Source organism: Ylistrum balloti, unplaced genomic scaffold (assembly GCF_031769215.1).
Source record: "Ylistrum balloti isolate Yb309-2 unplaced genomic scaffold, AGI_CSIRO_Ybal_v1 Utg370248, whole genome shotgun sequence".
Lineage (NCBI taxonomy): Eukaryota > Metazoa > Mollusca > Bivalvia > Pectinida > Pectinidae > Ylistrum > Ylistrum balloti.
Window position 1 is genome coordinate 307,288 of NW_026782199.1, and position 24,119 is coordinate 331,406.

At 33.2% G+C, this 24,119-nt stretch overlaps 2 protein-coding genes across 2 annotated transcripts; one reads left to right on the top strand and one right to left on the bottom strand.

Annotated features, from left to right (window-relative positions):
• Positions 1–200: 200 nt before the first annotated feature.
• LOC132552417 (NAD kinase 2, mitochondrial-like) lies at positions 201–14,312 on the bottom strand. Its single transcript, XM_060216586.1, has 9 exons — positions 13,974–14,312; positions 13,355–13,443; positions 12,379–12,549; positions 11,652–11,741; positions 10,698–10,940; positions 8,898–9,049; positions 8,151–8,291; positions 7,064–7,106; positions 201–4,842 (listed from the first exon to the last, which is right to left on the bottom strand). The coding sequence occupies exons 1-9, from the start codon at positions 14,169–14,171 to the stop codon at positions 4,707–4,709; spliced, it is 1,263 nt and encodes a 420-aa protein (XP_060072569.1). The 5' UTR covers positions 14,172–14,312; the 3' UTR covers positions 201–4,706.
• A 325-nt stretch (positions 14,313–14,637) lies between these two features.
• On the top strand, positions 14,638–23,352 carry LOC132552467 (zinc transporter 7-like). The gene is made up of 11 exons (XM_060216638.1): positions 14,638–14,714; positions 16,893–16,994; positions 17,358–17,471; positions 18,022–18,109; positions 18,953–19,079; positions 19,774–19,824; positions 20,092–20,193; positions 20,707–20,842; positions 21,094–21,184; positions 21,435–21,584; positions 22,927–23,352. Exons 1-11 carry the CDS (start codon positions 14,638–14,640, stop codon positions 22,972–22,974), a joined length of 1,086 nt encoding a protein of 361 aa, XP_060072621.1. The 3' UTR covers positions 22,975–23,352.
• The last annotated feature ends 767 nt before the right edge of the window (positions 23,353–24,119 follow it).

Sequence of the window (24,119 nt, forward strand, 5' to 3'; positions counted from 1 at the left end):
ACATTCCTACCAAATTTCATCTTAATGGCACCAGTGGAACTCAAGAAGAATTTTCGAATGTGTTTATCAAGATGGTGGCTATGGCAGCCATATTTGATTTCAGACTGACCCTTAAAACACAGCACCTGGGTCAGGACTTTCTCATGATCATTTCAGGCCCTAAATCCCAGTCAGATGATCTAAACAGAAATAAACATCACTGAAACTTGTAAAATGTTTTATGTTCTTTAGTACATGTGTATTACAAAAATGTCAAAAACAATGACTCTGGGTAAAAACAATCACAGACCACACAAACACACACACACTGTCATATACTCGGACATACTTGTACATACATGTCTCACCCTGTGAGCTCACTGGAAATTGTCAGAATAATGTTCATTGTCCTGTTTATAAGTACACAGACATAGAGAATACATGGTCAATGTCTTAAAATATAAGCTGTATTTTGGCGAGGTTGAAGAAAGACACTTTTGCCTTTCTGTCCTGAGCCAAAATGCAGCTTATATATTCTAAGGCACTGACAATGTATTCTTTTTATCCTGCAACATTGACTGAAAATGAGACCATCAAAACTCCAACAGTTTTTTGTTCCATCTGTTAACCTGACGTCAACGTTATGGTAAATTTTGTCTTATGATGTATGCCAAAATAATTGTTCCATGCAGAAATATAGTTCCAAACTTCAACGTGTATGACAGCAATTTTATAAACTTTTGTAAATAAACTTGTTCATTACAACACAAAAAATCACTTATTTCAATAGTTATTTATATTGTAAAACATATTTTTCAAGTTAATTCAGAAATTAATTCCGTCAAATTCATGCACATTCTCAGCTGTTTTCTGTCAATGCTGATTACGGAAAAAATAAATGTGGCAGGCGTATTCAGACAATGGCAGCACCTGTTGCAGGATAAATACATGTAATGCCCTAAATCAGTATTACAGGAAAACTGACAATTATAGATCTGAGTGACACACAGGAATCAAACCTATGACTCCTTTTCTCAAAAACCTGTCCTGGAAAAAAGGAATTTTGGATAGATTTATCCTATAACAATGTTCATCTTTGTTCCTGATCAGTAACTTACAAAACATATATAATTGTATTTTATTTTCTTGTGTAGCCAGCTACATTTAATTTTACTTTCCATTCAGACATTGACTTCTGGAGTCCTGTATGGCAATAGAAAAATATTTTCACTAAAATAATCCTGATGTTTTTAATATACATATTTATACTGACCTTACACCACAGAACCTGACATCTGTTTCATATAAAGTAGACACAGACGCTGGTTTTATAAATACTTTTACTTTTTCAATAATCAATACTGTAATAATTATTACATACTGATTTTATCTTATTTATTTATCTTTTTTTAATGTTTTAATTGCTTTCTTCTCACAAAAACTGTTATGAATACCATACCTTAGAGTTTGCTATTAATTGCCTTTAAAACTGAAACAAAAACTATTTCAACATTTTTTAACTTGCACTTTTCATTTTTATGTGCCATGTTTCCTTATTTATTTCATCTTATTGTACATGTATCTGTTTTTAATGAGTTTCTTTATCCTCAAAAATAAAAGTCCACTGAAATCTCCAGGGTCTACAACTTTAAAGTCTTGTCATGGGACACAATTTCTGAGATAAATTAGTAAATGCAAAGGAACTATATGGTTCAGAAATATTCAGATCGCTTACTTGGTTTATCATTACATGAACACCAGAATCATTTTGAGGCAGGATCTCCTTACAATACCTTGTTGATTGCTACCTCACTAAAAAAGTATACATAGGCCAACACTCTACCAACTGAATTGTCATTGCCTTAAAATATTTATCAATGATACACTCACGTATACACAAAAACATGTGTACTACAGAAACCAACACACTCAACTCCCCTCTTTTAAGTACACTCTATATCAAGTAGAGGTCTTTAATGTAGGAATAATTGGAAATAAAACAAAAAAAAATATTTAAATAATTTTAAAAGATGATATACGATATTCCTGAAGTATCATCTACAATTGTGTATACCTGGTACTATGTACAAGAAAACATTCCTCCACAGTTTTCTTTCACCTGCACATAAACAATATCTTTTTTGTCCATCACTGAATTTACCTGAGGTATATACAAAAGTTTAGCCAATCCTTCATTTTTGTCTTTTACCATAAAAGGACAAAATAGGTAAAAGTTGTCCTGCAATGAAAGTTTCCATGTACATAGTAGTCACAAGTAACTTCAACCACTATTTTATGTACATTAGTTCTTTAACAAAATCATTATGCCTTAAACACTGTCAAACAGTACTTGTATAACACTACAAGTTAAAACTGCCTGAAGAAAGCAATGTATGGTGATCAATGATTATTTTAAGAATGAAGAAGTTTACAGCAACAAGTGATGCATGTCTCTGATTAAGGCATGTCTTATTTAACAAGGAACAAGTGCATTGACTTTCATGATCAGAAAAAACAAAATAATTTTTAAAAAATTTATAAAACCTGTTATATCTTACTTACAAAAAGTGAAAATCACACAAAAATGTTAAAAAAACAAAGTCAAGTCTATAATATGTGTACTTACAGTAGATGTCTATTTCAAATTGTGTGTTTCACATAGATTATGCATCACTCAATAGCTTCTGAGATTTAATTATGGGTTAAAAATTCTTTTAATTGTTTCTGGTTTCACCCTCTAAAAAGTGGTAAGGGAATTATTTTGCATCTTTTTTTGTTAAATATTGCAATGATCTTGAAATGGTTGTCAAATACTTAGAAATTGGAAACTAGAAACACAAGTAAATAATTGTAAGACTTGAATACTTTTAATATTGTATTACACACATCATTATAAAAGAAAATGAACCTGAAAAATTAAAAAAAAAAAAAAACACAAGTAAAACCTGTTGTACTTAATCGGCACATAGCTATATGATAGGTCTCCCCATTGCTGAACGGTGTTAGAATTACTATGGGTATAGAAGGACCAGAAATCAAACTTAATTTGAAACATCATGTGCTATAATGACACAAGACAAGTTATCAATCGACACGCAGCTTAAAACGACTGTATACAAGGATTGAAAATGAAAAGTAAATAAAGAATCTTGAGTAAATGTTATCAAACTATTAGAAATATCGAAAATTTTCTGTAATTATTTTGTCTGATTTTCTGATGTGATAATTTTTCATGCACTTCAGTACGATCTTATGCCAATGTCATGTTGTTTATTTATAACACTATTATGATTGTGAGTTTACAATATATTTAATAATCTAATAGAATTACCTAATGGTAGTATTTCTTACGTAGATTATGTCATACAGATTTTTTGATGGTGATTTAATATTTAATATAAATTTTTTTGATGACAATTTCTGCGTAAATAAGTATCAAAGACAAAATGATGTTGACTTACAGCAGGAACTTGACAGAAATATGAACATGTTTTGATGGACATGAATACATTTCATTTCTATATCATTTACAAGAAGATTTCAACAGATTCAATATTTCCTTCTAAATTCAGTTGGTGTTGATAATTCTACTAAAGGTAACAGTGCCCATAAATTTGATCCTAAGAGAACAAGATGCAAACTTGTGAAAGCCACAGTAATTGTGAGTGTATGTAGTATAAAAACAACATCTATAAGATATGAAAAGTTATATCCAATTTCCCCTTCATGACTGCAAAGCGGTTGGGTGATAATTACAATATTTAATGGTAATTGTTTCATTTAGACGTTGATTTAATATTACTGCGTCCTCACCTGCTGGGTTTTAAACAGGACTGAGCAAGAGGCAAGTAGGCATCTTTGTATGAAAGAGGCTAAAAATTGTTCACCTGTCTCAACATAAATTGTGTGATCTGCAGCCAAATATCAATACAACAGAGTGCTCATGTTTAGGAAATTTCATTTTGAAGTTAGACAACTTAATGAAAGGAAGAGGTCACCTGTAGGCCAGAGTGCTCAAGAGTCAGAAATACACTGAAGTTCTTTGGAATCTTTCAAATCAGTTTGATGTTGATGAGCCCAAGACCTTACATTAATTTTTTTATAGATAATCAAAATAATTTGAACCAAATATTTATCTGTTGGCAATTTAATATGAATTTCTGCAGACAATTTAATATTGCTCTTCTTCAAATGCTCTGATTTGAATAAAAAAAGTTATGCTAGACGTTTTGTTAACTCACTTCTCAAGAAGAAGCAAATACTACTATGAAATAAATAATATTACTATTCTGTTCTTTACTGGCACATTGCTGATTGTCAGTACTTAAGCAGTGAGTGGCATATAGTGAACAAAGTATGTAAAAAATCTATACTTTTAAATATAGAGCTCTAGAGGTGTATGTTCTAGTTTTGGCACTTCACATAATATAACATTGAATTGTAATCTAGGAGGTAAATAAAAATGGAGGACTTAACATCCACTGATCTGTAATTCTGGAACATGTCGTCATGGAGAATGTGTTTAGCAACTGGGTTAACAGGCCAAGCAGAATTAACATGGTAACATAGCACATCAATAATTACTTCACTTTAATTTCATAAAGCTACATAAAGCTATCAATGAGACATGTAATGATGTTTTCAATCTCAGTTGAAATTGACACATGCACATTGAATTTTAAATACTTTAAAAATCACTTAGTTTTAAATAATATGTTATTCTGTCTTCAGTCAAGTGTGATGGTCAGTAGTGCATCAGACTCCAACATTTCCATGGTAGCCACAGCTCCATCATTAAAGTGAAAGGAAGAATCTCCATCTATGACAAGTGTGCCGTCCCACATCCGAGAGTTGATCCTGATCCTAATGACAACAAAGAGCATCTTTACTAGTATAGCACCAGGTACAGTAGTTAGACAGTACAGCACCAGGTAGAGTAAACACAGTACAACACCAGGTACAGTAGACACAGTACAACCCCAGGTATAGTAGACACAGTACAACACCAGGTACAGCAGACACAGTACAGCACCAGGTACAGTAGACATAGTACAACACCAGGTACAGTAGACATAGAATAACACCAGGTACAGTAGACACAGTACAGCACCAGGTACAGTAGACACAGTACAACACCAGGTACAGCAGACACAGTACAGCACCAGGTACAGTAGACATAGTACAGCACCAGGTACAGTAGACACAGTACAACACCAGGTACAGTAGACATACAGTACAGCACCAGGTACAGTAGACACAGTACAACACCAGGTACAGTAGGCACAGTACAACACCAGGTACAGTAGACATAGTACAGCACCAGGTACAGTAGACACAGTACAGCACCAGGTACAGTAGACACAGTACAGTATGCACCAGGTACAGTAGACATACAGTACAGCACCAGGTACAGTAGACACAGTACAACACCAGGTACAGTAGACATAGTACAGCACCAGGTACAGTAGACACAGTACAGCACCAGGTAGAGTAGACACAGTACAGTATGCACCAGGTACAGTAGACATACAGTACAGCACCAGGTACAGTAGACACAGTACAACACCAGGTACAGTAGACACAGTACAGCACTAGGTACAGTAGTCACAGTACAACACCAGGTACAGTAGACATAGTACAACACCAGGTACAGTAGTCACAGTACAGCACCAGGTACAGTAGACATACAGTACAGCACCAGGTACACTAGACACAGTACAACACCAGGTACAGTAAACACAGTACAGCACCAGATACAGTAGACACAGTACAGCACCAGGTACAGTAGACATACAGTACAGCACCAGGTACAGTAGACACAGTACACCACCAGGTACAGTAGACACAGTACACCACCAGGTACAGTAGACACAGTACAGCACCAGGTACAGTAGACACAGTACAACACCAGGTACAGTAGACACAGTACAACACCAGGTACAGTAGACATACAGTACAGCACCAGGTACACTAGACACAGTACAACACCAGGTACAGTAAACACAGTACAGCACCAGATACAGTAGACACAGTACAGCACCAGGTACAGTAGACATACAGTACAGCACCAGGTACAGTAGACACAGTACACCACCAGGTACAGTAGACACAGTACAACACCAGGTACAGTAGACACAGTGCAGCACCAGGTACAGTAGACAATGTACAACACCAGGTACAGCAGACATATAGTACAACACCAGGTACAGTAGACACAGTACAGTACCAGGTACAGTAGACACAGTACAACATCAGGTACAGTAGACATAGTACAGTACCAGGTACAGTAGACACAGTACAGTACACACAGTACAGTACCAGGTCAGTAGACAAAGTATAGCATCTTTCACAATACATACACATCACTGCAGAAGCCACAAAAACACCAGCTACAGAAAAGCTGAAGTCATACAGTTATGCGGTGCACACAGCAGAGTTAGTCAATTAGTCATAAAGTATACATACAGCTGAGTTAATCAATTAGTCATACAGTATACACAGAGCTGAGGTAGTCAATTAGTCATACAGTATACACACAGCTGATTTAGTCCATTAATCATAAAGTTTACATACAGCTGTTTCAGTCCATTAGTTATAAAGTATACACACAGCTGATTTAGTCCATTATTCATACAGTATATACTCAGCTGATTTAATCAATTAGTCATACAGTATACACACAACTGTTTTAGTCCATTAGTTATAAAGTATAAACACAGCTGATTTAGTCAATTAGTCATACAGTATACACAGAACTGATTAAGCCCATTAGTCATACAGTATACACAGAACTGATTAAGCCCATTAGTCATACAGTATATACACAGTGAAATGAGATAAAAATACAGCCATACAGTGCACTTTAACTAAAATATATGGTAAAACAGCTTCCATTAAAAAGGATATATGTCATGTTTGCCTTCCCCTTTTTTGCTATTTTCTGTTCATTTACTGTAAACCATACATATGTATAGGAATGCTGCTTTACAAAAGTCTTCCACATAACTGATCAGTTTTGCCAACACGACATCACTATCCTGTAATGACTCTATATATTCATTATAAATGACTATAACAAACATACCTTGTAGCAAAGCCTCTCTGTTGTCGTATAGCATCAAATACACCTGAAACAAATTTAATCATGACTAATTAAAAATGTAACAGAATACCGTAAACTGATATACATTTGTGATTTTTCTGTCTCCATGATGCTTGATTGCTACAAATATATCAACTTGACGCCAAAACAATTAAAGACAGCTATGAAAATATTTTTCCCTGCAAGAAATCAACAAATTTCTTTCATGGCTATGAGACATGGAAGATATGGTAGTGAAAAAGATCAGAATTAAAAGAAGACAATTAAAACAAGGAAGTAATTCTTAATATAGGAGATAACCAGGACAAAATGGCGGTTAGAACTTAAAGGAATCAGGGTGTGTGGGAATGTCTGTGGGAGGGGATGAAGGACAATGATAAGCGGATGTAAGGACCATTGAGTATAATTCATTAGTAAGTTTAATCATGGACCTTAAACAGGGAATTAGTCATATACAGACTTCAAACAGACAAATGTAGACCCACCTTCTAAAGACAGAATTAGCCAATAGAATTAGAGAATTCAGTGAAGTAGATTTAGTAGTTTTAGTAGTAGGAGAGAGTAGAGGATAAAAGAGGTTGAGGAGAGATGAGGCGAAGGGGTGAGGAGAAAGGAATAGAATGATTCAGATTCTTGTTCATGTACCAGGAACTTGATGGAGAAAGAAAAGGAAATGAAACTGAAAACAACAAGTGTTATAATTTGAAACTGCAAGATAATTTTCCTCAAAAGACTGGAAAACACAAACAAGGAATAATAGAGTGTTAGCTTGTTGATTTTCAAGATTTCATGGTATTGTCCTTAAAAAATAAAGAGCAGTAAAGATTGCGAAAAAAAATTGGTTTACAGTATGTCTGAATTAGCAGTGTATTGAAACCAATGACTAGAATACATGTAGTGAATTATGTACTTTGATTTTACTATTTGTTTTGATTGTACAGGAAATAAGGTTAATATCTGTAAATTAAAAAAATAAAATTAAAACAATGAACTTTAAATCATCCTTACTTTTAATCAGGATGTCATTATAAAATTGACTGTTGTACTGTTGATCTCTGTGTACACCTACCGTTTACAATCGGATCACGCACTGTGTATGCCATCCTTGGTTCATCAGGAGGAAATTTGAGAGAGCTATTAAATTCTGAAGCAACCTTACACATCAGCTTTTGATCTGTTAAATCTACTTGGCAGTTAGTAAGGCGATTTGCTGTAAACAAAAAAATAAACTGATAAACATTACATTTGTTAATAACAGAATTTCTTAAAAGCATAACTATGTCGATTCAAATTTCAAGCTTTCCCATGTGCAAATTTCGCATTTTTTGGTGTGAAAACTTGAATATCTAAGTTTAACCAAGGCATCATTTTGCCACTGAAGCACATAAACTGTAAATATATAATAAATCCCTTCTTCAATGAAAACTGACCAATTCAATGCAACATCTAACAGCTCCCAAGCGAAAAACCAACCTGAAGTATGTATGAAGTGCAAAAGCTTGTACAGTTACATATTCATCAACCAACAATACGTCAAATATCTTACATGTTCAATATTTTTCCTGAAATAGGCAGGGGATGATATTACCACTCACTAAAGTCTAAAGGATATAACATGAAACATCTTTCCAGTTGAATCCAGGGTATCCTTAAGATACGAGATTGACTGAGCAGTTAATTTCTCCTACAAATCAGCTTGGACAACTTAAAGAAGATCGGAAAATAATAGATTATCATAAGCATATTTTTGACAGCTAGACAGAAAAGATCTGTTTAAGTATGTTTTTGACTGTAGAGAGTAGAAGAAAAATATTACTTATTCCTAGTATATCTTTCACAGCCTCTGTTGGTAGGTGGTTTATGTGGAAAAACCAGGATGTAGAACCAGTTCCTGTACATATAGTGATCCCAGAACTCTTCTGTTTTATACTGGGTTCTTCATCTCTTTTGATTTCATAGTATGATACTCTGAAACACCAACATTGTATTTCACCCTATAGCTACAGTGCAGTTAAGTAAGAACAATAAATATCCACCGTTTTGTCTATTCAAATTATTAGTTTCACAATTTTAAACAAGACCTGTAGCCCAGTGTATGTAAACAAAGTATTACCAATGTCTACAGTATAGTGTGATAGTGGTTTCATCCAAACTAATTTCTTTAAGATATTGAACACTTGTATATCACACTTCTTGTTAAGAAGAAGTGGTATGTTATAAATGAATATGGTAACTTTATATGTCATACTCAGTCTTAATATTTAGATCTGTTTGTTAATCAATATCTGTATTAGATTTTGTTTGCATGTATATCCTTTTCAGGTATAAAATTGATATTATTTAGTTGAAGTGCAAGTTATCTCCAATTACCTCAAATTTGTTCCATGTTTTAAACCAACCTTTTTTTAGGCAAATCCACTAATATTCATTTTCAACTACTTTGAACTGACCTTTTCTGAGGCAAAATTGGAGTAGAAATGTCAACTTTTGTTTTCAAAATATTTTAGCGAGGTTGGTTATCATGCAAAACACAAAGTATATGATTTTTATTCTTCTAAGTATCAACTTTTGACCTAAACTGCATGAATATAATGTAAGTCCTTATAACATGAAGAGCTCTTTCATAACATCCTCCTTTCATTAAAACATACTGGTGCTGGACCTTCAAATTTTGTATAATATAATCATTAATGGTCAACCAATGTATACAATGTATGACTTCAGTCTATATTTCCCATTTTCACCTACATGTATATTGTATGAAGATATTGTCTAAAACCCTTTTTATCACTACAACTTAGAATGCAGATGTTCCTTGGTCAAGTACACTGTTATGCATGATGATTAAGTTTAAAATTTGGTACTTTGCAATACATTTTTTCTCTCCCAGAATACGTACTGAAGTACATTCTCTGTTATTCTCTCCCAGAGTACATATGATGATTCTCTTAAGTTTAAAATCTCTGAGTACTTTGCAGAGTACATACTGACTTTTTTCTCTCCCAGAATACGTACTGACTTCTGATACTCATTCTCTCCCAGAGTACATACTGACTTCCGATACCCATTCTCTCCCAGAGTACATACTGACTTCCAATACTCATTCTCTCCCAGAGTACATACTGACTTACGATACTCATCCTCTCCCAGAGTACATACTGACTTACGATACTCATTCTCTCCCAGAGTACATACTGACTTCTGATACTCATTCTCTCCCAGAGTACATACTGACTTACGATACTCATTCTCTCCCAGAGTACATACTGACTTACGATACTCATTCTCTCCCAGAGTACATACTGACTTACGATACTCATCCTCTCCCAGAGTACGTACTGACTTTCGATACTCATTCTCTCCCAGAGTACATACTGACTGCCAATACTCATTCTCTCTCAGAGTACATACTGACTTCTGATACTCATTCTCTCCCACAGTACATTCTGACTTCAAATACTCAAAGAATTTATCAATGTCAAATATGTATATATATAAAGTTTGCATTATGACTTTGAGGAATATTTTCAATGACTCCTTATAGCTATTCCCATGACTACATGATAATGGATGTTGGTTAGTGTTGTTTGAAATCTTTCTGGATGTTTATACTTGCCTTGCTGACAGAGCCTCACCGATAAACACTTCATTTAAAGCTAAGACGGGTAGTACTCGAGGCGGCATTTCGTGAATGTGTAACCTCTGCTCCAGTTCCTCCCCAAAATGTGACTCAGCTTCTCTGATGTGCTCCTCAAACCGGTGTTCAGGGTACAAAAGTTGCTGATTGTGTATGGCAATAGGCTCGTCATTCTGATGGAAACCAGACATTGTCACCCGGATCCGCTGACGCCACTTCCATCTGAAATATGATTAAAAACAAAGGAATGATCATGTAATCATCAGTGTATCATTGTAATCCAATAACTTAAGATGATGTCATTCCAAAAGAAAATCTTACATTATCAAATTAGGCTTTTTACATCATGTAAGTATCGACTAATAGCTATCCTCTAACATTAAAGTCAAGCAAATGTTGGAAACACAGTAACAAAGTGCTGAAAATCTAAATTGCTGTTCCAATCAGATAGGTTTTTTTTTTCTTTTCTTTTCATTATTTTTAACATCACTTTTCTAAAATAATATCAACACTTTTTGAAAATTGTTTTGAAGCGTTCCAACTCTCTTTAATCTGATATATTGTCAAATGCACTGTGTACCCACCCACTACTTCATACTTGGCCAGGTATTGTCATTACTGTTGTTGTTACTTATGCATTCATAACTTAACCATTGGTTCTTTGTTACATATCAATTAGTGGTTACATAATAGAAAGTGCATTTAATTGAAGAAGTAATAACACTAGTGCAGACAAGGAAAAATATTTGTCAAATATCCCAGGCATTTCAACCCTTTAAGACTTAATTTTACAATTCATTACAATAACCTAAAACAACATACTTGTGTGTTTTATTACATAATTATACATATTCTTCCACAAAGACTTATTCTTTAATCAATTTACTACAGATAATGATTAAGGGTTAGATATAGTTTAGTGGTTGTACTTACCGAAATTTCCCTTCAAGGATTCGTTTCACAGCTTGTCCAAAGTTTTCTGCAGGAAAATGCTTTTTTGAGAGACACAAATACCCCTCAGATCTGTAAAATTTATTTTCTTTTCAGTTTTATAAAATGAATGTAAGAAAATTTCTTTTACATAAATATCATTTGTATCAGAATTATTTGATTGAGTAATTTATCAAAGACACAATGTATAGTAGAGAAAGTCTGTTGCTACATTATATAGATAGTTTTACATGTATATCTTATTAATACATTATGGAGAGGGAATAATAACCGCAATATACTCAAGCGTTAGCAATTGGTTTAAACTTTACTACTCTACTAGTTTCAACCTCATTGCAGGGTCTTCATCAGGAAGAAGACCCTGAGATAGTCAAGATCCCGAAGTCAAATGGACACAACAAGGGACCAATAGAAAAAGATCCATTCAGTACTTCTCCAGAAATAGCAATAACAAATTTTACTGTAAAAATCCAAGATGGCTGCCTGTCAGCCATGTTGTTTTTCAGATCAGTCCAAAAATGTGACAGTACATAAACTAGGAATCAAGGGAAATCTAAATAAGAAATTTTAAAAAGATCTATGAAGCACTTTTCAAGTAATAGTGATAACAAGAATTGCTTAAGGACAGATGAATGTCAAGTCGAATGATGGAACATGGATCACTAACGCAGGTGATGATGGTGGAGTAAAATCCTTTGCTGATACTAACCTCTTAGGATCTGTGTTAATTCCAATGACTGGTTTGTCATTGACTTTGATCTTACTGGCAGCCAAAAGATATGTACCGTCACCGCCAGCAGTAACAATTAGATCCGCCCAGTCTACAACCTCATCAGAGTACTGGAATCGGTTCACAACCTTTGTCTCTATACCATGATCTCTATAAATTAATAAAATTCAAACATGTTATCATCTGTCTGTCAAACATATACTTGAGACATTGTATCAGTTATATTATGTAATAACTTACAATATGAGAAAACTTAACTACTGTAATATTTCCACATCTTAATTTTACTTCATAACGACAATTTGGCCATAAAATGGGAAATTTTATGCCAAATGCAATAGTGAACATATACCCCAAGTATGATGTTCCAGTGACAAGAGGTGTAGGGGATGAAAACCCAGACAAACTTTTTCTTTGATGAAATTCAAAAGGCAAAATGTATATCAGAGTGACCTACCCTGATACATGGCACACTGCCTCGCCAATGTTAACGTTTACCCAAAGAATGAAGTTCCAGTGGAAAGTAGTGTAAGAAATAGAGCAAATACAAGACAGCAGAGGGTGGGGACAGACACATACAAATCCACAGTAGCCTCCCCTACCCCTACTAGTTTACTGTCGGGGACTAATAACAAAAAGTTTATATCAAAATATCTAAAAGTGTCTATGTACTCCAAAATATTTTCAAAATGTCTGTAATATGCAGTTATACAAAACCTGCAAAAAAGAAGAGTGATTCTCCAGGCATTTGAGACACAAAACAAATATCAGATTGCTAACAACAATACAATCAGATTTTAAAAAAACCTATTCAGAGGATTTCCCTCCAAGAAATTTTGTTCAAATTCTTTTTCGAAAAAATGGAAATTTACTTATACAGTACCAGGTAACATGTAATGCTGAATTCATGCATTTCAAATATGAAGTGTTAAAAAATCAAATTCCTTAAACTTACTTTAAAGTTCTGTTGATCAAGTCAACACATTTGTAATGGTTCAGATGAAGCTGGTGAAGAGACTCATAATCAGACCGTATGTTATCCAACTGAAAAAAAATGATGAAGAATTTTATTTTAAATGTCCAAAACACATAATATATACATATGTAATCAGTATTCAATCTAATAAAAATCTAGCTGACATAACTTTTTTAAATTATTACAAATAAATTGGTTTCAGTTGATAAATATCAACAAATTGCATATCTTTATATATAAACAGCGGAATGAGAAAAATAAGTACAACATTGGACATCCGATAACAAGACTTCTATAGCACTCACAAATCATTCCTGTAAATTTTATCTACCTATTCATTTTCTACCAAATAGGTGTTGCACAAATACACAACTCCGAACTCAAATTAAAAGTCGGGGGGGGGGGGAGCAAAATATGAAGAGAAAGAGTAAGCGTCATCTGCTTCATTGATGACATCCGCCAAGTCAATCCAAGTAAGTAACCATGTTTTCAAATGGGAGCAAGGTATACAACAACGTACAGGACCAACAGGTAAACTAACAAACATCAAAACACGTCAAGCTTCATAACACGCTAAGAAATAGTATTGAATCCTTACATGTTTCTTTAATTCTCCTTCACTTAAATCTTTGTATGTTGACTTTAAAAAATCATATCTAGTCATCTTCGAAACAAGTGCCACGCGTTTAACGTTGAAAAATGAGCTGTCATGCTGTATGTCCCTGAAAGACTGGACAAGGTGTTTGTATAATCGACCAGGACGTCGCAAAGAAGTGGCGAAAAATAACCGTTGCATCGTTTAACAGTCATTGAAATTGATTCAGACCAGATAAATATATCATAGACCATGCATTTAGAGAGTCACGTCATCAGAAACTCCTTATTACACAGTAGAACACTAAAATTCCATCTGTAGTTCAGCTGTAACTATCTCCGAACGACACCCACGTCTATTCCATCTTGGAATTTTCAAGCAGAGCTATTTGTGATTATATTTTTACCTAGTTTCGAATACCGATAAGATATTATTGAATTTATAGATAATGTATTGATACTAAGAGTACTAAAGCTCAAGGACGATTTCAGTCTCCAGAATTGTTATCTATATTTCGAAATGAGTGGTTAAATTTATGGAACTAACATAATACGAAACTAATCAAAATATATGAATTTGCCCACGTTGCTCATCTGTCAGGAAGATGAACGGATGTGTCTGTTAGGCAAGTTCGGTGATACTTAACCGGCATTCATAATCAGCAAACATGTTGCCTTTACATCAAGGCGACAAAGAATACTCTGCTGGGTCGAAGATCAGACAGAAAGCAGCAGGATGGCTGAGGTAAAGTGTAAGGCGTATCGAGATTTATAGGATAAACAATCGGCTGACAATATTATTTTTCATAAACAATCGTAATATTCTACAATATGGTGCAATGATGCCCCTTATAAAGATGTACCAACTGCGGTAAAAAGAGCAGACAGTATTATAATTATAACTACAACTTTGTAAATGTTGCGATATCAGAACCATTGGCCAGTTTTGTCGAGGCCGATGTGCATCAAACTATACCACTTATAGATTTACTATACATATGTGACTGTCCACACTGGCATTGCATATCGCCATTGAAGTTCCCTTTACTTAATTTGCTATTGAAAACACGTCTCATTTTATTCATACCCTAACTTCATCGTTTCCACCATTACACATTTCTTACACAACTAGATTTTATAGTGATTTTTTAAAACCATTAGACATACCTGCCAACTTTTACAAAATTCTCATGGGGGGAAAAATGTGTGAACAACATTTTTGACTCGACATGATACCTTGCACGTCACATAGGAAAAATAATTGATGTATTATTAATCAATACCTTTAGATAACATTAAGTTAATGATGTGCAAATGCATCTATACTAAAAAAATTATCGAACAACAGGATGAAGTCAGAATTTATTAAATGGAGATTTTCTATAAAACAATATTTTAAAAATTCTCTGTATTCATTGAACTCAGGCAATGTAACAGTTACAAGATTTATGATTATATATTTGATTTTTGGTAGCAATATATATATTTCCAAATAAGCAGCTTCTGAAATAATTTATTTACTTGAAATAAGGAAAAATAACACTGATCATCTCATGAAATTTTAAGCTCTCATTTTATTGAAATTCTAGAGAAACCAACCAAACAAAAAGATCAATGATTTTTTTGTCATGAATTTCAGAATGCTTCAGTGCTTGATATTTTCAAATTTTGTATTTACTGTGAAACATATTTTTATGAAATAAAAATCTGGAACTATGGTCAAGATCCAGTCCTCTATTGCAAAAGTGTAGCTACTTCCTGTTTAACCATTACCCAATGTGCTTGTTATTTCAGTCAACTTTTCAGTGAGTGAAATGTTTCTTTAATCTGATTTTTTACTCAGGAAGGCAGCTAGGCAGCTAAGTAGTCTTTTTGAGGACTGACATGGATAATTTATTAATATTGATTAGGGAACGCCTGCACATTGTTACATCATAAGAATAATTTTTAAAACTATTTTCGTGTTGAATTTGTTATTTGGCCAAATAGGTAGTATATACACGGTAATGACTACTTAATCATCTGTGTAATGACTTAACTGACCACAGCCTGCTCTTGAGTCCTGACCAATGGTCTATTGTTAATAAGGTAGGGAACAGTAGGACAGTTACAGATGTGTGCTCCCATGTCTACTGGTCAGTAAAGATTAGCTTGGATGTTGCTAATTAGTTGGGTTGTGTATTCATCTAACTAAGTCTTGATTATGTGGCCAGATGGTCAACTTTACCTATTTGACAAATACAGCAAGGTTACTTATGACCTACTTAGCGGGATCTCTGAACTCAGGAGATTGGCACGATTTTGATTGATACGATTGGGAAGTGGGACTGGGAAGTGAAAATCATGAAACTCAACTGAAAGGAGAAAGATGGCAGTTATGACAAAATTTCAGGCCCATGAAAATTTCTCATACAAAAAGCCGTTGTGAAAAACATAAGACAGCTCTCGGGAATTCAGAGGACTTTAGATAAAATCTTTGTTGGTTCTTGTTTTCTTTCCATGTTGTACCTATGTAGAACCCAAAAGTCTGTATATTAAAAGTATCTATTCCCTAGGGATCATACGTTTGTAAATCTGGCACTGATGATAAATCCAGGCATATGTCCTGCATCATGCATACTTAATGTAAACTATCATGAATTCGAACCAAACATGTCACACATTATACACAGTGATAAATATGTATACTATTAAAATTGAGCAGGTACCATGATCTGATATTGAACAAAAAAAATAATCAATAAGTACTAATATCAATAACTAGTGGGTAAGCTCCTTCAATTTTCTTCCCAGGCTGCATGTCAGTGTGATATATCTACAGGTATGTTGCACTGATCAGCTTTATGCTTTATGCTATCACATCCACATATATAGCATCTTACACCTTACAAAGAGTGTGTAGATATATCTTTTGTCATTTCAGATTAATATTCTCAGACAGGACGTCAAGAAATCTATTTTTTTTCATGTTGGTGAATCTCTCTTTTGCTTTTGTTGAACTCACTTATGGAATCTGGACAAATAGGTAAGTCTTTAGTACTAATTGATTGACATTATAGTTGATTTCTGCAATTTGTAAAGTGAATAAAATTTATTATTATATGACTTTTTGGGTTTGATTTAGAGAAGATTTGTTTTTGAAAGCAGTTTTTCATTAAACAGGCTACACACATACTGTTTCATAACACATCTTATATTTGTTATAAATCAGCAAAATCAACTGATGCATTTGTTGTTAAAAAAACCCACTCCTTTAAGCCTACAATATAGTCGATAGACTTTGTATGTCTTAAATGTTTGTGACCTCAATCTACAAAATTTCCCAACTGTCTTGAGACTTGCTTATACAACTAGAACTGATTTAGCAATTTCATTTTTTTCCCTACAGCTTGGGCCTCATTTCCGATTCCTTCCACATGTTTTTTGACTGTACAGCCCTGTTAGCTGGTCTAGCAGCCTCAGTTATATCAAGATGGAAAGCAACAGAAGCATATTCATATGGGTAAACATGCATGATCATAAGATGTGTTGTTGAAGAAATTTTAGGGCTCACATTCTTCTGTGGTGGGCTTTTATTGCAAAGTGTTTCTAATGATAAAGACACAGAACAAGAATACAGATTTTGCAGATACAAAGTATGCTATTGGTGTAAAATGGTCACAACTGCTACATATGATTGTGGCCAGATATGAGCTGAGCAAGCAATTAGTTGCTTTCATGAGTAGATTACATACTTCTTGATATGCACATATATGTGCTTAGTGTTCAGTTTTGTCATTCGCAAATGTATGTTCAGTTTTACAGGGATTTTTTTTGACTCGGATATACAAGTCCTGTACTGGTGCTTATCCTGTGGGACTCAAATTCTGAGAACCCACATCTATATCTTAATGATGGGACTCACCAAAATTTTGGTTATTAAACTCTGGATTCACTTGAAAAAAAAATCCTCTGAAAATGACTTGTTTTATCATTTTCTTCAGAAATAATGTATACATGTACATCAGATTATTATATATGATAGATTACAAGCCTTTCATTTTTTTAACTAGGTATGTGCGTGCAGAAATTGTAGCAGGATTTGTGAATGGACTTTTCTTACTTTTCATTGGATTTTTTATCTTTTCTGAAGCTGTAGAGGTAAGAAGTCACGTGATTGCCTGCTTTATTTACAGTGAAATTCAGTTGAATTGATATCCCAGTAATAGATTACTCCTTAATATTGCTAAATTAAAGTGTAGCAATGATATATCTGATGGGATTGTCCAAGACTCCAGGTTATCTCTGCATGTGAATGCTTTACTTAACATATTTCAATTATTTGTTGAGGAGCTAATTAGTTGAAAACTTTTTTTTAAATGTGGTGGAATTTCAATCATATTTCAAAATTCTTGACTCATTAAATTGCAAAAAATAATATTTGGTTTAGTTTATTATCTCCCCTTGACCAATGCAGTCACTCTTCAGTGGCATTCCTAACTCTCTACAAGGATTAAAGTTTTATATATCAAATAGATAACAAATTTACTGATTTGACAATCTGACATATCTAGAGATTTTACATCTGTTAATCGGAAAATCTTTTTGTTTTTTTATTTACATTTTAAAATTAGGTAAATGTTGCTGGTTGTTCTACATACAATAAAACTTTGTTCCATGACACATGTATTAATTTTCATTCTGTTTGAAAGTAATATTGAAACTGAGAAAAAATGCAAGTTCATTTACAAGTGGTCACAAATGTTTAAATATTCAATTCCAATATAAGATATGAATGTGACTTTACAGAAATAAAAGTTAAGTAAAATATCTGTATTTCAATTTAAAAGTTTTCCTTTAAATTAAGGAACTTTTATTTATTAGGGACCATACTGTATTTTAGAATGTGAAAATCTATAAAATTCATATGAAATGCTTTGTTTTTTCTTTTACTACTTTTCTGCCTTTCCCAGTTGACCATCTTTACACTTTTATATCCGGTAGAGATTGGCTGAGCCTCCAGAAGTGAAGCATGAGCGACTCTTCCTTGTGTCTGTAGCTGGCTTTGCTGTCAATATAATAGGAATTTTTGCCTTCCAACATGGACATGGTCATTCTCATGGTGGAGGAGGTATGTATTTTTCAGTAAGGTTGACACTAACACTTTATTTTCAAACTTTTCATGGATTTAGAATATACCTTTAAACAATATAGAATTCATTTCAAATCCAATTAATTCTTTATTAACATAATCCCCTGATAAGTTATATTATTAAAAAATTACTTGAATGAATGCATCTAAATTTCAAATGGCATTTATGATATAAAAGTAAAAATGGAAACTAGTTATAGATACTGGAATTAGTACTTCGTGTTAAATTCAGTAAAATGGGAAAAAGAAGCACAACAGTAATTATTTCATTCAATGAAAGTGTCCATCAAGTAGTTGTTTCATTGGTAATTTAAATTACATGCAAAGTAGGTATTCACAAGATTATAATCTACAAGGAGTGGAAACTTGCTGAAAATCTATTCCAGCAAATTTTAAATATGGAATTTAGAAATAAGAATGCACTTGACATGTATGCGAGATGAATATGATTATCATGTGGATTACTTTTAGAAACATTTGAAATTATATTCAACTGTACAATATATTTAAAAATGATGGAGAGTGTTGTCTTAAGTGCTATATTCTTATTTTTTAAATAATAGTATAAGGTTTCTTTGGTAATTGTTTATAATTATAATTTTTTGAATGATGAAGGAAGTTTTGCCCTTCTAAATATTTCAACATGATCATTTTTGTGATGTTAACGTTACAGGTCATGGTCATGGTCATTCTCACGGTGGACATGGACACAGTCATGGCCTAGGTAATTAATATATTGTGTTCAGTTCCCCATGTATCCATTTTGTTCACTATAAAGTGAAAGAACCTAATGAACTGGAACTTTTGGGACTTTAGGAAGTTATTAGAATTTTCCAGTTTGGTTAGGAAAAATGTATGCATATATTTTCGGTACTATAATAAATATCAAAGTATCAAATGTTGAAGCTTTCGTTAAGATAAAAATTGATAAATATTTGGCATCATTACTACTGTTTGATGATAGAGATGATGTATGGTGTATAATTATCAGGAATGCAGTCAAACAGTGAACAAGACAACCATGGTCATAGTCATGAAGGACATGGACATTCTCATGGTGAATCAACAACATCTAATTCTCAAATCATGCAAGGTAAAGCACATAATTGAACTGGTCAAAATATTTATAAGAATTAACCAATTTCTGAGATGATGTAAACCGTGTAAAATTTACTTAATTTCTTAGATATTTGAGTTGAATGTGTGTTTAAATATTTTTGAAAATAGATTTATCTTTGGATTTTGACATAATATTTCAAGGTGAACAATTCACAAACTGAAATGTTCAACCAAATATTGAAGTAGGTATAGGAAATTTCAATATTTGAATTTAAGTCCAAAATTTTGATTATTTAAAAACAAAATCTTACTTTTAGTGTCTTGGACTTTGGCAGATGAAAGAATAGTGAAAATGTAATGGTGTCTAGAAGTCAGTGAAACTATATCAGTTTACATGAATCTGCATCAAAAATAACTTTATGAGATTTTAATTTTGTGAAGGACTGGTAAAATCGAACAAAATTCAATGAAGTGCATCAATTTGGAAATGTAATCTAGTCAATGTTAAAGAATTTAATGTACTTAAAGTAATATTTTGTATTTTCAGGTGTATTTTTACATATATTAGCTGACACACTAGGAAGTGTTGGAGTGATAATCTCCTCGGGGATGATTCATTATTTTGGGTGGATGCAGGCAGACCCTATTTGTTCCTTATTTATAGCTGTATTAATTACAATAAGGTAAGGTACTACTATTGTAATGCTAACTGTCAGTATATATTTGAAATAAAACCCTTACAATGTTGATAAAAACTGTATAAATGTGTTTTGTGCCAGAATGGTAATGTAGATTTGGGTTGAAAGTATAACATTTCAGGACTTTAAATAACAGGCTTGAGATGTGTTCTACCCTACAATACCTGAAGTACATTATCAGTAGACAGATGAAAATTGATGACCTCTTTAGTTATGTCATTCCCTTTGTTTTTCAGTGTTTTGCCATTACTCCGAGACTCTGTCGGTATTCTTATGCAAAGAACACCCAGGGCATTGGAATCACAGCTACCATCGTGTTATAATAGAGTGAGTTGAACTTATGTAAATCTGTGTTCACACATTGAGCTGTTCTAGTGTAATTCAGGAATCAATGTTAAAGTTAAAAGGCAAGAGAAAAATATGTATTCTGGATACATTCTTCAAACGAACTGTACACTGATCATGGTATTCTTATTCATTGGAGTATGTTTTTTGTAATAACCCCAGATATTGATGATTGTGTGTTTGTGTCAGAGTAAGCAGTCATCTACAAAGTAATGATTTTGTCTTCTTGTAGGTGGGTCAGTTAGAGGGAGTCTACAGTGTCCAGGAACCACATTTTTGGACGTTATGCAGTGATATCTATGTTGGAACGATAAAACTAGAAGTCTCGTCTAAAGCTGATGCCAAATACATTTTAAGTCATACACATAATTTATTTACACAGGTAAGAAAATAATTTGGTCTATTTTCTCAATGACACATCAGGCAACATTTCCTTTTTTCTCCATTGTTATATGTTGTAGTGACATGAAATTGATCAAACATATGTTTGACACAAAAAGCATGTAAACACAAATATTATACAGTGTTGGTAACTACTATTTGAATGTTCTTTTTAAAGGGATATTCTGTCCAAGTTGAAAAATTTCTGACTGTTCTCTACCTTTTAAGAACTCATTCTAATGACTTTTAAAACTATTGTTAGCATCTAAATATCTCTCCTGTGGTCAGTTTGGTCAGGCAAATTTGGTGGGAACAGTCCCAGCCAGTATGAATTTAGCCATTTAAATATATTGCATCAGGAAATCCGGAACTGAAGGATCACTGGATTGTAGATTTTATACAGAATTTTGGGTAAATACACAAGTGTGTATGTTGTTCACTGAAATTTCTAATGGGATTACAATTTTATTACTTATTTAGACTTGTTCTCTGTTGGTTGAATAATTTACACAAATATTTCATTCTGTTTGGCTAATAGCAATGCAAACCTGTTATGACACAATCAGGGCTGCGCTTATGTTTGTAAGCCAATCTAGCTAGACCTGTCTAGAATTGCCACAAATTAAATATATGTTTATTTAAATGGGAAATAAAGGTGTACAATGTCCATTAAAACTTACGTAATTACTTTGTACAATACAGAATATCCCATTATGAAAAAAAGGTTGCATTGGTAATGATTATTGGAATTTCCATTGTCATTTTAAATTGTCCTTTATCCGTGATCTGAATGTCCATTCTACCAAAAACTATTTTCGCAAGGGTTAAGATTCTTTTAAAGTGTTTAGGCCACCATCAGATGGTGGACTATTCAAATCGCCATTCATCCATGGTCTATTGGATATTCTACCATGAATTTAGTTATCACTATTTCTCAAGAAGTTTTGAATAGATAGCTATTAATTTAAATATGTAGGTTCTTCTTGGTCTCTGGTTTGCTTGTTTTATTTTGTGACTGATCAGAAAAAAATATAGTCAACATATGGCCATCTTGGATTTCAAAAATGAAAGTTTGTTATAGCTATTTCTTGAGAAATGCTAGATGGATCTTTCTCAAATTTCATATGTAGGTTTCCCTTGTGCCCTTTTGTTCTTGGGACTGATTAGAAAAACAAAATGGCTGATAGGCAGCCATTTGGATTTTCCCTAGTGAATATTTTTTATCACTATTTCTTGAGAAGTACAGGATGTATCTCAAATTTCATATGTAAGTTCCCCATGTTTTAGAATGTTGTTAAGTGTCTGTACTTCTTGTTATATATTGTCTATATTATTTCTTTCAGATAGGAGTGAGGCAATTATATGTACAAATTGACTATTCTGCAATGTAGCTGTCAAGTACCAAGTGACCTTCACCTCTGCATATTCACTTGACCTCTGACCCCTGACCATCAACATAAGTTTCATTAGTATGCTCATTCATGTTGTATGACTTAATGTGTAAGTAGATGTGTGAGAAGTTACTGTAATGCTGGCATTAGTATTAACCACATGATGAGAGTCAAGTGTATGTATGAGAGGAATGCAATATTTTTCTGTGATCACTGATTATCACCAAAACTTCTGGTCCCTGGTTTAGACGTAGACTTAGTTTCAAACTTTATTCTTGATTAAAACATTCTTCCCTCATTTTTAAAGGAATAAGTTAAACTCTATCTGAGAATATTTAAGTGTACTTAAATGTGTACTGCTATTATTAGATTTATTGGTGTGTGGTGTTCTGTGATTTATAGACACTAACTAAAAAACAATGATCAACTTTAGCAAATGCCACCCTGAACAGTCATTATTGACTGAATACCACTGTAATGGCCATCAGAAATTGAATGTAATTTCAATCCCATTCTTATTTATTTCAATTGTCAAGTATTACTTTTATAAGTACAACACTCCATGACATATAAGAATATTTAATTTCTAAATCACAACTGGTTTGATAAAGTTGAAAGAAATATCCTTTCGTCTGTATTCCTTACACATGGGCAATTTATCTGAAACCCAATTTCAATATGAAGACTTCAGTAACATTTGGACTTGAGTGTCTTATTTCGTCAATATTGCAGTTTTCTTTTTGCTACCTGTTGTTGAATGAGGTGATATTTCTCCTAGCTAACTCTGTTATTCAATATCATCCACAGTTTAAGTTTGTCAGTGTTGTTCTGAACTAATGGACTTTTTTGCGGCACATGGTACTTTTTGTAAACATTTTTTGTGAAAAATGTTTCAATTTTGCTTTGTTCATCGATCAAACATCAGTTATGATTTAGTAGAATGCATTATTATCAGTGAGTTACGAGATAAGGTAACAGTAAATTATATTATTTTATTTTATTTATTATAATTACAATATTTGATTACAATACAACAGTAAAAGCATCTGTGAGAGTAAATAAGGGCTTTGGGTATCTAAATTTAGTACTGTTACTATTGTTGTACATTGTTAATTGATACATAGCATTTTCTGCATTACACATTG

What these genes read in the sequence shown, in the direction of transcription:
- LOC132552417 (XM_060216586.1), bottom strand. Translation starts at nt 14,171, where the DNA reads ATGCAACGGTTATTTTTCGCCACTTCTTTGCGACGTCCTGGTCGATTA. An exon ending in TTGATCAACAGAACTTTAAA is followed by an intron (nt 12,550 to 13,354) that starts GTAAGTTTAAGG and finishes ATTAATTTATAG; the next exon opens with AGATCATGGTATAGAGACAA. An exon ending in ATTAACACAGATCCTAAGAG is followed by an intron (nt 11,742 to 12,378) that starts GTTAGTATCAGC and finishes TAAATTTTACAG; the next exon opens with ATCTGAGGGGTATTTGTGTC.
- LOC132552467 (XM_060216638.1), top strand. Translation starts at nt 14,638, where the DNA reads ATGTTGCCTTTACATCAAGGCGACAAAGAATACTCTGCTGGGTCGAAG. An exon ending in GCTGTATTAATTACAATAAG is followed by an intron (nt 20,843 to 21,093) that starts GTAAGGTACTAC and finishes TTTGTTTTTCAG; the next exon opens with TGTTTTGCCATTACTCCGAG. An exon ending in TACCATCGTGTTATAATAGA is followed by an intron (nt 21,185 to 21,434) that starts GTGAGTTGAACT and finishes GTCTTCTTGTAG; the next exon opens with GTGGGTCAGTTAGAGGGAGT.